The sequence below is a fragment of the Aquarana catesbeiana genome, linkage group LG03, assembly GCF_042186555.1.
Source record: "Aquarana catesbeiana isolate 2022-GZ linkage group LG03, ASM4218655v1, whole genome shotgun sequence".
NCBI classification, from domain to species: domain Eukaryota; kingdom Metazoa; phylum Chordata; class Amphibia; order Anura; family Ranidae; genus Aquarana; species Aquarana catesbeiana.
The window spans coordinates 322,137,405-322,152,235 of record NC_133326.1 but is presented as its reverse complement, the minus strand read 5'-3'; the positions used below and the strand labels follow the sequence as shown (position 1 = coordinate 322,152,235).

Here is a 14,831-nt window from a genome sequence, read left to right as displayed (position 1 = left end):
TGTGTTGCGGTTGGGGATCTTTGGAGGCATTCGAAATTAAGATTAACGTGGCTGAAGTGGGGAAACATATCGGTATGGTATCCTTGGTCTATGCCAGTTAACTGAGGTTTAACTGGCATCGGGAGATGGATATCAGCGTGTAGGGTTGAGTGGTGTCGTTTGAGTCGGAGCGGCTGCGACTGACGGCCTGGTGTGGACACGCTGATATGGTGAAATGTGGTTGGTGCCTCCAAGGATCCCTAGCACTGGTTTAAATATGTATCTGAAGGAATATTGTGTGTTTTTCCTAATAAAAAAGTTATGATTAAAAAATGTTTAATAAAATGGCCGAGGAGGCCAATTTACTCCAAAATGCGTGTGGTCTGGTTACTTTATGGGTTCAGGGTGGTATTGGGTATCTAGTATGTTGAGACGGGTTTTGCATAGGCTATACCATAGTCATGTGCAAATGAGCAAATAAACCAATATATACTCACATGTGTGAAGGAGGTATTACTACCATTAGTAATTGATACAGTGCATAGTGCCAAAAAATAAAGTCCAAAACAGGTGAGAAAATATATAGAAAAGTCCACACATAAATATTATGAGTGTAAAGCGGCCACTGTATATCAAAACAGTCCAGATAAAAGTTTAAAGTAGAATCAACTCTGTACAGATGGAAGTTATTCACTATCCCCTTAAGGAGTCACCAAGACGTGCTTACCAGAATGTGTGGGCCCTATTGCCAACGGCAAAGAGTCAAACAAGCATAAGGATGGAAACGGTAGAATGATGACCCAGAGGGCATTCACTGAAGATCTGTCACCAGGATATTCCACTACATCCAACCCCTTTAGTTAAATCTTGGACTCAGACAGAAGGCCTCCACATAGTGTAAAACCATTTCTCACAGAATCTATTAAAAGATAGAAAACTTACATCAGAGAAATGGTTTTACACTGTGTGCCTTCTGTTTTTTATGGAATGTGGACTCCAAGATTTAACTAAAGGGGTTGGACGTAGTGGAATATCCTGGTGACAGATCTTCAGTGACTACTCACTACCTGTGGTCTACCTACAGCTGGTTGTTTCTCCCATTACTGACTTACAATGCCTTGTTTTGCACTGTGTTTCCATGTGGAGACGGCCATCTTTGTAGAGGTAGGGGTTTGCTTCCACATGTCAGAGCCTCCAGCAAGGAGAACAGTGAGAGGAACACTAATCGCATCACTAAATCTCACTCCAAGCCACCTGAGACTAGCAGTCAGATGCAGCAGTGCCTTAGATCTCACCCAGCAGATATACAGCTATGATGAGGTAGGTACAGGAGTGCCTAGGGCACTCACATACCAGGAAGTGCTATCTTTTAGGAGGAACTAAAGATCTAAGGTAGATTGCTCATGGTACTCATTAGGCAAAATTAACATTTCTAGATGTTCTCTATAACAGTAAATCCTCACTTTTTGAATTCAGGTCACATTTAAAATTCATCACATTTATTTGAGAGAAATAAACTCCATAGCAATAACAGCTCCAATGTGCCTATTATATCATCTGTATGGAACTGTCTGGTCCATATCAGCTGGACTCCAATTCTTAATTATCCAAAGAGGAACAAACTAGGAAATGCCATCTTCTTGTTCCCTCGCAATAAAAGTCTCTTATAGTGTAATAATGTCCAATTCAGATTAAATTCATACTCAAAAAATGAATAAAATCCTCAAATATAAACCTGCTATACCTAATTCAATAACATGATTACACTCAGAGCAGCCCAGGATGCATATGGACTGGATGGACTGACTCTGCTGCACATACCCTATATTGGCAAAAGTATTGGGACGCATGCCTTCACACGCACATAAATTTTAATGCATCCCAGTCTTAGTCTGTAGGGTTTAATATTGAAATGGCCCACCCTTTGCAGCTATAACAGCTTCAACTCTTCTGGGAAGGCTGTCCACAAGGTTTAGGAGTGTGTCTATGGCAATATTTGACCATTCTTCCAGAAGAGCATTTGTGATGTCAGGTGCTGATGTGGACGAGAAGGCCTGGCTTTCAGTCTCTGCTCTAATCTATCCAAAAGGTGTTCTATCTGGTTGAGGTCAGGACTCTGTGCAGGTTAGGCCTCATACACACAGTTCAACTGTTGTACGAGTGTCTGATTTTTTTCAAAACGGCGTGTGCTGGATTTTGTCTAGCATACTAACTATCCGCAAATTGTTGTTTGACAAACACGAACATAATGACGCACTATGAGAGTATAAAGAGGAAGTTCATTTCTCAAGCACCACCCTTTGGGCCCCTTCTGCTAATTTCGTGTTAGTAGAAGTTCGGTGAGCGTTGATTTGTGATTTTCAGATCGTACAAAACAAAAGCCTTTTACAATACATTTGGCAAAACTACATCAGTATTACCAGCAAAACAGCTTCATTATTATCCCATTAAAGAAGATGAGAATGGTCGCTGCATTTCGACATATCATCAGTTGCCGCTTCACAAATGTTAATTCTAGATTATAAACAGTAGTTTACAAGACCGAACTCTTCCCAGTCGTTCCTTGGTTCCGATCATGTGTGTTTGCACTTTTGACTTTTGTGTGACGATTTCTGGACTGACCATCCGAAAATCAGATGTTGAGTTCACATCCAACATAAATTTTATAGTCTGCACATCCAGCTTTTGTCTGGTGAAAAAGTCAAATCGGCTGTGGAAAGCACTGTACTAACGATCCGAAAATCCGCAGACAACTCGTCTTACGAATTTTCCCTTCTGATTTTCGTATTGTGTGTACGAAGCCTAAGCCACAATTTACATCAGCGTTGTCACCCTACCATGCAAGCTGGTTCAGTTGGCTGTTGGGTTGTATACATGATAGACAGCCCAATGGCCAAATGGCAGAGTGCACACAGGCTGACAACACTGCTGCTAATTGCAAAGCAGTGACTTTGCATTGTAAGTCCCCATCAGGAAGTGATGTTATTGGCAGGATCTCCAGGTAAGAAACTCTACAAATATTCACATAAAATGATTTGCTTAAAGTGGCCTAAACCCATCAATTTAACAGATTTCCAACAGTAACATTTAAAGCGTGTCAATAATGCTAACTGACACAGTTGCTTATGCTCTCGACTGAACTGTTAAGCCATCAAATTGGCTTTGGCCAATTACGGCTCTCTGTACAGACAGCGCTGAGATTGGCCAAGCATGCGGGTCATAGTGCATGCTTGGCCAATCATCAGCCAGCAATGCACTGCGATGCCGCAGTGAATTATGGGCCATGATGCACCACTCGAATTTGGCGCGGACGGCCCATATCGTTCGTAATTCAACGAACAGGTGAACATACGATGTTCTGGTCGAACGTGCCACCTTTTCTTCAAGCCAAACCCGAACACTTTAGCGACACAGGGCACATTTTTATTCATAGTATACACTATTGGATTATAAAAGACCTGGGACACCTTTGGGTGCCCCAAGGAGAGTGGTAATGCAGCGCTCTGCAGCAAACAGTGGGTGTGGCCAAACTGCTCTTGCTGACATCATGCCCCCCCCGTGATGCCAAACCTGCCCCCAGACAGCGGCCCACAGCTCCTGAATGGCAACAGATTTTTGTGTGACTATCTCAGTTACCTGGGGAGCCACAGCCCAGTCTAAATAATGTGTCCGGGTTTTAGGCAGACTGAAACCCGGACACAAGTTTCCAAACCCGAACTGTCCGGGTGAATCCTGGACAGGTGGCAACCCTAAGCTCATCCCTACTCGTTAGACTGAAGGAGGCCTGGGACCTTGCTACATAAGTATAATCTGAATGGCATGATTATATCTTGGATTGTATGACTTTTTATTCACCAATTTGCATCCAGATGGGAATCGTATGTTGTTATTTTTATGATCCACATGTAATACCTTCATCTGTGTACTTTGTTGTATTTGTATGTTTCAAATAAAGCTCTTGGAACGGAAAAAAATATTTTAGGGCTGTACAAGAAGGCGGCAATACACTGATTCTAGAGAGTCCTTTGACTCGAAAGCATTCTTTGGATCCTGCCGCATTAGATGAACTGTTGAAACCAAGAATGAGCAGAAGCTGTTGGCTGGACAGGATTTGTACTCTGTTACGTGATAAGCATTACAGGTATTTCCTGTTTGCTGTCATCTTATGCAACTCTAGGGTAGGGTCAGCTGAATGATCTTTTAGATAACAGAGCATACAATTTGATAGAGAGCTTTCCTTTGTGGGACAGCACCTTGCAATGATCTGGAGACCTTCCATATCCGAAAGGTAGCAGTTGCATGGACCTAACAGACCCAGATGTGAGTACCACGGTCAGTTATGACTGAATTCTTTTTACTGTATTGTATTTATTTTCTGACACATGAAGCAGAAAATCAGAAATAGCATTTGTCAGTTTTTATAAAGGTAATAAAGCTTAGGGCAAATTAAACATACAGTATATGATTAAGAGTATCAAGAGTCAAATTGTTTATTGTTTTGTGGTAGGGACAAATCCCCTCTTTTAAAAGCTCCAGCTTTTTCTGAAATAAAGGGACCGTAAGACCCACCACAGACCAGATTCCCCAGTCGCTTTCTCAGCACTGAAGATGAATGACAGGAAACACAGTCTCCCGACCATTCATAAACTGAAGCAGAGTAATCACAGGTTACTCTGCTCAGTTATTACAGGACATAGGAGCGATAGATCACTGTGTCCAATTCAGAAAAGGAAGGAGCCGGTAAATGACATATTTACCGGCCCCTTCCTCCACTCTCCATCCTGACACATCCTTCCTGCAGCCCGCAGGAGAGGAGAGAGCTGGCTGCGGGGGACGAGGGGGGGGCGGAGGAGAACAAAGGGGGCAGAGGAGAACGGAGGGGGACACATGGATGACACCACTGCCACCCAGGATCAGCCCTGCAGCCGGGAGATCGCAGGGCACTCGCAGGTGTCCGGGAGCCTGCTACCAAATGCAGGAGACTCCAGCACCTTGTGGGAGACTTGGGATAACTGCCTTCTATTTTTACCACTTCCAGTTGCCTGTGTGAAGGAGGCCTTTCGGAGATCCTACAGTAACTCTTTACAATTACTTCCATGATTACCTAGTGCTAGTTTACCCATTTGAACACTGAAACCAAGAAAAAGAAAAGAAAAAATAGAAAGATGTGAGCATGTGTGCATTATATATAAAGGAGATCTACAACCAACAACTTTTTTCTGCTTTTGAGTAATGTTGCAAAGGATCTGAAATTCTGCGTTTAATTGCTGTCCATAACTCAATTAGGGGACCCTAATTCAGGTCCAGAGCATAGTGGACCTCAAACCAGGGTCAATAGCGCAACACTTATTTCTATACACATTTGAACACTTACACACACTGGTTTTGCTTGCAGCTGGAATAATTATAGTGGGGCAAGCTCATTTTTCACATAAGTAGGATGAATAAGAGAGGCGAAAGTGGGCACCCCTGCTGAGTTTTGCATCTGATAGGAAAATACGTGGGTTTAAAACCGGAATATTTCATATTTGCCTGAGGAGAAGAGTATAAGGAAAGAATCCAGGTACAGAAATGGGGGCCTAAGCCCCATTTAAGCAACAGATATTGTAGGTATGGCCAGGAGATTGAATCAAATGCTTTTCGGAAATCAGGGTAGTACTTTCAGTTTTATCATACATATCGTCTGTTATGTGGGGCTTTTAGTTAAATCCCAGATCCTGTTGTCATGTATTGAGTCATAGTATTGGAGACTTAACCACATTGTTAATGAGCAAAGGAGGCTGGGATAGCTGAGGGTGAGTAATGCCGCGTACACATGATCACATCAAAGTCCAACGGATTTGTACGTGATGACATACGACCGGACTAAAATAAGGAAGTTGATAGCCAGTAGCCAATAGCTGCCCTAGCGTCGGTTTTAGTCCGTCGGACTAGCATACAGACAAGCGGATTTTTCGACCAGACTCGAGTCCAACGGAAAAATTTGAAACATGTTTTATTTCTAGGTCTGTCGGACTTTTGGTAAAAAAAAGTCAGCTGGAGCCCACACACGATCAAATTGTCAGACGAAGTCCGGTCCGCCGGACCAAGTCTGCCGGAAAGTCTGCTCGTGTGTACGCAGCATAAAGCTGATCACACATGGCATGAATTTCTGTAATTTCCTGTGAAATTGATCAAAATCCAATCTGGCCCTGTCGCCACCACCTGGCTTGATAAACTTCCATCCATAGATCGAAGGAACCGGGGCAAAAAAATAATTGGCTGAACAGTGATTGCCATCAAACTGAAAGAAATCCAAGCATGTATGGCCAGCTTAAAGGAGCACTAAAGTCCTATTCAGTACATTGGGTTTTAATAAAGAGCATTAATCACTAACTCAAAACACTGCATTTAGTAGTGTAGGAATTTTTGTTTTACTTGTATAGGTGTGTATACCCCCAGTCAACCCCTGTAGCAGTCGCTGCTGTATTTTAGTATTTCTTTTTTTGCATAATAGCCAACGGGGATAGAGGGTGACATATCAACTTCCTGATGATTGTAGTATTGAAAGAACACATCCCTGGGCACCCTTTGGACATGCATGTTCCAGGGAGGGAGCTGGATATAGTGTAGAATTTAGCTAAGCAGTCTGGCCATCAGATGATTTATTACATTCCATCAGACCTGCTTCTGGAACATTATTCAAGCACCTCATCAGCACAGCACCACTAAAGTTTACACCTTCCATTGGACAAGAGGGGGGATCTTGGTTTTCCATAGGGATGTCGGTGATGTGTTTTTTCACTCAGCCTCATTACTAGCCCTCTGGATTGTATCAGGATAAGCCTGCAACCCATGCTCTGGGACACAGGGATATACTTTCACCTCTACTTTGAGCAGTGCCAAAAGCAATATAATAGGTATGAATGAAACAATTGATAATTGAAGCTTGAAGCATGTATGTAAATGTAACTTGTTTTTTTTTTACATCATTGATTGATCCAGTGCCTGGCTGCAGTCTTCTCTCCCTCTTCACACAAGGACTGACAGGCAACAGTGGGAGCCATTGGTTCCTGATGCTGTTGGTCAAATTCAGTAGGGAGGGAGTGGGGGGCAGGGCCGAGCAGCATTGTGTCAGTCAATAGATGCACGTAGCCTGGCTTAGAATCGAGAAAAAAAGCCTTTACAACCACTTTTAGTTATGCTTTAAGAAAACCTCTGTCTGTTTTTATGAAATCTGGTGGGTATGGTGAAGAAATATTTTCAATATTTTTGGAATTTTTTAACTTATTGATATTTTGATACAATACAATTATATTTTTTTAAAGGAGGAAAATTTAGGGTGGTGACTTTCTCCACAATTTCATTCTCCCATTTAGAATAATAATTTGTGTGAGGATGCCTACCCTGATTATGGAAAAAAAGTCCCATATCTACTTAATTTATATATCTTTTCTTGAGCCTTACTGTCCTCCAGTTTTTACATTATTAATGCTCAAGTATGGCCAAAAACGATTTTTTTACATTTTCATGATAAAAATAAGTTACTTCCGATGAAGTGTGCCCCACCTGTGGCTGCTGCAGCATTTGTTACGTTTTCCTATTTAGTCCACAGTCTCCTGCTGGTGCCAAACGCCTGGCACTGAGACTTGAAGTTCTGGTTACAGTACAGGTAGCACAGGAGGTCACTCACATGGCACCTCCTCCATTTAGATCCTTTTTACAGACTGCAAGGTGTTCTGTGAAGGGAGGAGGCTTGGATGAATGCTAAACTCTCTCCTTTTCCAATCACCAAACACCTTGCATTCAGCAAACAGAATACAAGACTTTTTTATGAATGGAGGAGGTGCTGAGCAAAAACCTCCTGTGATATATGTACTGCAGCTGGGACTACAAGTCTCGGCACTCAATGTTCTGACTATGGGCTGAATAAAAGTAAAAAAAAAAATAAAGATGTCCTTCATTCCCTTTTTGTAGATTGTATTATCTGGGCCCTCTCTTTATTTTTTGAGTAGCAAGTACCTTGTCCATAAGGTACTTGATCCCACTTACTTATGCCTCGCCTAGGCAAGGATGACGTGTGTGTTGGGTTTGCCCCCCTCTCACACGCAGCCTCCTAGGATACGTCACACCTCTCAAGAGGCTTTGGAACAGTCTGCTCCAATCAGTGCATCTGGCACATGTGCGGTGTGGAGTCAGCTGTAACTGATCTGGAAGTCACAGTCAGCTCCCGAATCCAAGATAATGGTGCAGGACTGAAGACAGCACTGAAGATTTTAGGTTGTAGAAAGACAGCGCTGGACACCATCTGTAAAGGACCCCTGATGTCTCATTAAAGAAAACCTGTCTCAAAAATGCTATAAATAAAGTTTTAGTGAAAGCAGGATTTACATGCCCTTGCTGTTTTTTTTTTTTTTATTTTCACCTCTAAGCCTGCTCCTCATACCACAGCCAGGAAACACACATACCCTGGCTGTGCTTTAGACACAGCTTGGGAGTTGCTGTCGATCACCTCTGTTGAGGAGGAAAAAAGGCGTGGCCTTGGTTCTGTGTCTCTTGCATTGCCTGTGTGCACGGTGCTGGGATTGGCTGTATGTAAGCTCGCAGCTCAAAATGGAAGAGAGCACAAAGTGGAAATTTTGGAGAGACTTCATAGGTCACGACAGACACAAAGGGCAACCGCATACCTGAAGTCAGGCAGTGCGACCAGGGGACAGTATGCGAAGCAATCGCAGAGGAGACCTGAAACAGCAGGACCGGTGATGATAGATTCGTTTGCACCAGATTATTCCAATCCTTAAAAAGGGGCAAGGCAAGTTTGTGCAATCACATGAACTTGTAAAGAGGGCCTTTGAATCCCTTACTGGTTGACTTCTGTGTTGGGAGTTATCTTTTTCCTATGCTTGCTGACCTACATTGAGGAACACACTAAAATCTCTGCACGGTATATACAGAACAATGCTGATTGGGGTTCCAAAGTTCATTGCTATAAGTTCACTGCAATACCTACCCATTCTCCTTTCAACAGTGCTACACTTTTATTTGATTTTGATGACCTTTTTCTGGAAATCCCAATGTAGCACACCCCCTAAGGAGCCGCAGGTGAAATGGGATCCCCCACCCTGCACAGCCAGGCACACCAAATTTGCACAGTCACCTCAGAGTCAGGAAACAGTCCAGTATTTTGGTTTTTTGTTTTATTGAGGGGATATAACTTGGATGGGATTTGGAAAATTATGGGATGCCCACTTGACTTCAAACAACTTCAGGGACAACTTCTCCTGTACACAGTCTAGTTACACTCCTCACTTCCTCCAGCACACTTGCTTGCAAAATTCCAGTTGGAACATTGCTTGTGGATCTGACAAAGCACTCAGTCAGATTTAGAGCAAAAAAAACTGGTTTAGGCAGGAACCCGAGGCCCCCTTTAAATGTGCAGCAATATTGCAGTGTCCATAATCACTCCTGTGGCTACTGATCCCAGCACCATGTCTTAAGGCACTGCCAGCCCGCCTAGCAGCAGCTGCCCCTTTTACTAGCCCTCCTGGCTACCTCGCCACAGTCCTCCCAGACTGACACTCTCTCTCTCTCCACAGTCCTCTCATACTGTTCACTCACCAGCCCACCCAGCTGGTCTCTCGGGAGGGTGCTGACCTGCTACTGATACTCCAAGCAGCTCCTCCTAGACTCCACCCTCTACTTCTGGAAGCTTCTCCAAGGGTCCAGAAAGCAGAGGGGGGTCACCAGAGATGCTGCTTGCTGAGTCATCCAGCCTCCCTCATAGCTGCCAACTGTCCCGAATTTCCCGGGACATTCCCGGGACTTGGACTTCATTCCCGGATTTGTGGCGTCCCGGGAAATGTCCCGAAAAATTCGGTTCCGGTTTTTGAAACCGCCGCCGCCGCTAGAGGTCGGCGGCCGGCGGAGACATTGTCTCCGCCGGCCGCCATTTTGTTGGAGTTCAGGAAGACGGCTGGGGGGGGGGCTAGACGAAGCTTCTGCGTCGCCGCCCACCCCCTGCCCCGCTCCGCCTCGGCCCGCCCCGCTCCGCCTCGGCCTGCCTCGGCCCGCCCCGCCTCGGCCCGCTCCGCTCCGCCTCGCCCCGCCTCGGCTCGCCCCGCCTCGCCCCGCCCCGCTCCGCCTCGCCTACCCCCCGCCCCGCTGCCAGTCTGTTATGGAAAGGGGCGGGGGTTCTAGGTGGGGGGTGAGCGCGCGCACCGCTGTGGGACACGATGTGAGTGGGGGGGGGCACAGGGGACACCTGATGTGAGTGGGGGGGGGCATTGGGGACACCTGATGTGAGTGGGGGGGGCACTGGGGACACCTGATGTGAGGGGGGGGGCACTGGGGACACCTGATGTGAGGGGGGGGGCACTGGGGACACCTGATGTGAGTGGGGGGGGCACTGGGGACACCTGATGTGAGTGGGGGGGGGCATTGGGGACACCTGATGTGAGTGGGGGGGGCACTGGGGACACCTGATGTGAGGGGGGGGCACTGGGGACACCTGATGTGAGGGGGGGGCACTGGGGACACCTGATGTGAGGGGGGGGACACCTGATGTGAGGGGGGGGCACTGGGGACACCTGATGTGAGGGGGGGGACACCTGATGTGAGGGGGGGCACTGGGGACACCTGATGTGAGGGGGGGACACCTGATGTGAGGGGGGGGGCACTGGGGACACCTGATGTGAGGGGGGGAGGGCACTGGGGACACCTGATGTGAGGGGGGGAGGGCACTGGGGACACCTGATGTGAGGGGGGGACACCTGATGTGAGTGGGGGGGGCACTGGGGACACCTGATGTGAGGGGGGGACACCTGATGTGAGTGGGGGGGGCACTGGGGACACCTGATGTGAGGGGGGGACACCTGATGTGAGTGGGGGGGGCACTGGGGACACCTGATGTGAGTGGGGGGGGCACTGGGGACACCTGATGTGAGTGGGGGGGCACTGGGGACACCTGATGTGAGTGGGGGGGCACTGGGGACACCTGATGTGAGGGGGAGCTCCGCCGGGGACTCCTGATGTGAGGGGGGGCTCCGCCGGGGACTCCTGATGTGAGGGGGGGCTCCGCCGGGGACTTCTGATGTGAGGGGGGCTCCGCCGGGGACTCCTGGTGTGAGGGGGGCTCCGCTGGGGACTCCTGGTGTGAGGGGGGGCTCCGCCGGGGACACCTGATGTGAGGGGGGCTCCGCCGGGGACTCCTGATGTGAGGGGGGCTCCACTGGGGACTTCTGATGTGAGGGGGGCTCCGCCGGGGACTCCTGGTGTGAGGGGGGCTCCGCTGGGGACTCCTGGTGTGAGGGGGGGCTCCGCCGGGGACACCTGATGTGAGGGGGGCTCCGCCGGGGACTCCTGATGTGAGGGGGGCTCCGCTGGGGACTCTTGATGTGAGGGGGGCTCCGCTGGGGACTCCTGGTGTGAGGGGGGCTCCGCTGGGGACTCCTGATGTGAGGGGGGCTCCGCTGGGGACTCCTGGTGTGAGGGGGGCTCCGCTGGGGGCACCTGATGCAAGGACGGACTCTGCTCGGACATCTGAAGCAAGGACGGACGGCTGGTGGCAGGCGACGTGGCTAGTAACACGCTCAGGGATCCCACTGATTCTGCATTATGGTGAGTTGAATGATTTCATTTTATATTACAATGTAATAATAGAAATAATGCGCTTCAATCATCCTGACACCATAACAATCATGGTGCCGGGATGATTGAAGCATTAACACCAGGTGTTTGGAGTATCTTTATCTGCTGATTGTTAAACTTTCTAGAATACACATATTTTTATTGTGTAGGATCTGGGGCTGCTGTCCCGTCATTTCCCTCTCTCTCCCCCTCTAATCCCTCTCCATCCCTCATTCATTTCAGACTCTAACCACACCCTCTAGAGCCACGCCCATTTAAGCCACGCCCACAATTTCGCGTAAACCACGCCCATTTTTCGGCGCGGCGCGCTTCGCGCGCCGCACTTGTCTGTTTTTAATAAGCCACGCCTGCTGGTGAATGCCCCGCCCCCTAATTATTGGACAGCTCCGCCTACAGCCACAAAAGTGTCCCACATTTTTTTTTTACAATGTTGGCAACTATGCTCCCTGAGTCACTCAGCCCTGACCCAGATTCAAACCAAGCCTGGTTCTCAGCTGGGCCAAATTGCAGGTATTGTACGGTAATTGTAGCTGCTGACATTTACTTTTTATAGATCAGGCTGCAGTTTCTCTTTAACAGGGATGAGCTTAGGTGGGTTCAGGTGCTAGTAGGAATTTGCCTGATCTACCCTTGCCAGAATCCTGTCATTGCACAGCACCAATCACAAACAGTTGAGGCATTCCCTGCACCTCCACATACACACACTTAGGTGTTATGTATTAGTGTTTTATACTGCTCTCCATCCAGTAGGGGGAAGCATTGTAAATATGTTCACTTCTTTATTGTTCTGGTATAGCTATATATAATTTGAGCATCTATGGTTCCTGTATGTCTGTGTTGGATTAAGTAAAGAAGTCCTGTGAATGCCTGTCCATGTCTATGTCTCAAATTAATTTTAAATACACAACACACCTCTTGTATACATGGGGCGGGGAATGCCTTGGCCACGTACGATTGGCAGTGCGCAGTGACAGCTTATTGGTAGGATAGATCAGGTGGGTTCAGACTAAGGTCCAAACACACCTGAACTCATCCTTACTCCTTAAAGTGGAACTTTATCTAAGGAATGAAAATGGGCAGGATTTTTTTTTATCAGAAGAGACATGCTTTGTCTCTTCTGCATCAAAGTTACCTACCTGCCAGTCCACCCCTGTACAGCGAGCTGTGCATGCGCAGCTCACTGTAGAAATTCAGCAATGCTGAAACTGACAGCATTCCACCATGTGCAGGAGTGATGTCATATCGGCCTGGCCAATGGCTAATGATACCCAGCTACTTGAACATGTCAGTGGCCAGCGGGAAGCTTCAGGATACTACATCGCTGGGGCCAAGGTGAGTATAGTTCTGCTTTAACAAATTCTGCAGCAGACAAATATAGAGGTAATGTATATTCACTATACAAAAATAGTTTTTGGCCATACTATAGCTTTAATAATAGAGATAAATGTATGATAAAGAAGCTTGTGTTAGGAATTATTATATGCAGACGAATGAATAAGCACAACACATCACAACCTCTTGTTTGTGTGACGGTAGGAACGTTTAGCACCGGAACCATTATGCGAGTCGCTGTGTTGCTGGGGGGGACATGTATTCTGACGGATCGAGTCTCTCAATAGCCAGCGTGTAACGGGCTTTAGGGAGACAAGATTGCCGGGAATAGCGGAACGGACAGGACAGGGCAGGGGTGTAGGGAGAGGGTGAGGGTGATATAGGGGACAGGCTCTGTGTGCTGTATGGGAAGCCTCTGCTACTGACAGGGGGAAGAGTTTTCTAGGTGCACGCTGTACTGGGATATGTAAATAGCTGGCCTGATACACTGTAAACATAGCATTCCATGTAGTATACATCAATGACTCCACTATTGCTGTATGTGTGGCTGGTAGGCTGATTATCACTAACAAGTTAATTTTATGATGATTTGGGAAAAGTTTTAAAAGGGGCGTATTGTTTCTTAGCTGTTGTTTTATTTACTTTTATGGTATTATTAAAGGCAGGCTGTGGTATGGAGGGATAGCTAATGTGCACGGGGTACGTTAGTGTTCCTGTATGATACGATGACCGATGTAGATCAGATAGTAGGATACTCTAATTGCTGGTTTGAAATGGCTTCGAGTATGTGAGATTCAAGAGTCGGTGAGCCGTGCGCTAGCAGAAATGTATCTGACACGACGGAAACCAGCGCTGTATCTCCGAGAAGACAGCAGGTAAGAACCCCCCCACCCCCCCTTTTTTTAATTTAAGCTAAAGGTTACTGAAAACACATAAAAAAAAAAAAAAAAAAAAAAAAAAAAAAAGCACCAATGATTATACTCAGAAGTCCTCTGACCCTGGATACCACTTCAGCACTTCTCCATTCATAGGCACCGTGCTATCAGTTCCTGCAATAAAAAGCTGTCGATGCCTAGAGGAACGTATGATAAATGAAAAGTTCACCTCCAATTATGGAACGCTTTTCATTGTGGGAACTGATAGCATAGCTTCTACAAATGGAGGAGGGGCGGAAAGGGATGGTATGCAGTCGCTCATGTTAACCCCCCTCCCCCCCCAGCACTAGAAGATCACCTCTGCAGGAGTATCCAGGGAAATAAAACTTAGCAGCCACCAACACACAGGACACGCTGCACCAATACCTGTGGTGTGTTTTTTTTTTTTTTTTTTTTAGAGTGAGTACCAATTACTGATACAGAGCGATTTTTAGCCCATATAAAATGAATGGGCTCAAATTGCACTGCAAAGAATCGCATGTGATTTGAACAGCAATGCGGTGCAATTTCTGTCCAAATCACATGCAGTTTCTCGCACCACTCCAGGCTCGTCATTAAGGATGAGCTCCGGCGTGTTTGCACACTCCACGTGCAGAGCCCACCAGGAAGTCGGCGCTGCACTAATCACAGACAGTGAGACATTTCCCGATCTCTGCAGCCACACATCGGGACAATGTCTCACTGCCTATGATTAGCGCAGCGCCGTGCTGACTTCCTGGCGGGCTCTGCACCTGGAGTGTACAAACACGCCGGAGCTCATCCTTACTTGTCATAGTGACTTCAGCCTGGGTTTACACAGGAGTGGTGCGGGAAACCGCATGTGATTCGGACAGGAATCGCACCACATTCCTGTTCAAATTACATGCGATTCTTTGCAGTGCGATTTGAGCTCATTCATTTTGTATGGGCTCAAATCCCACGGCAAAGGTATCAGTTTTTGGTATCGGAGCATTGCATGAG

The 14,831-nt window shown here is 46.9% G+C and overlaps 1 protein-coding gene across 3 annotated transcripts in view; it reads left to right on the top strand.

The window, feature by feature from the left end:
• The first annotated feature begins 4,146 nt into the window (after positions 1-4,146).
• B4GALT7 (beta-1,4-galactosyltransferase 7) overlaps positions 4,147-14,831 on the top strand; it is a 42,520-nt gene continuing 31,835 nt past the window's right edge. The window contains exon 1 of one of the 3 annotated variants that reach the window (XM_073620445.1): positions 4,147-4,299. In XM_073620445.1, coding sequence (XP_073476546.1) covers positions 4,298-4,299 — 2 coding nt within the window. In that variant the 5' untranslated portion in view covers positions 4,147-4,297. Of the gene's footprint in view, positions 4,312-13,169; positions 13,812-14,831 lie in introns of those variants that run through there. The other 2 variants (XM_073620446.1, XM_073620444.1) reach the window with 2 other exon arrangements.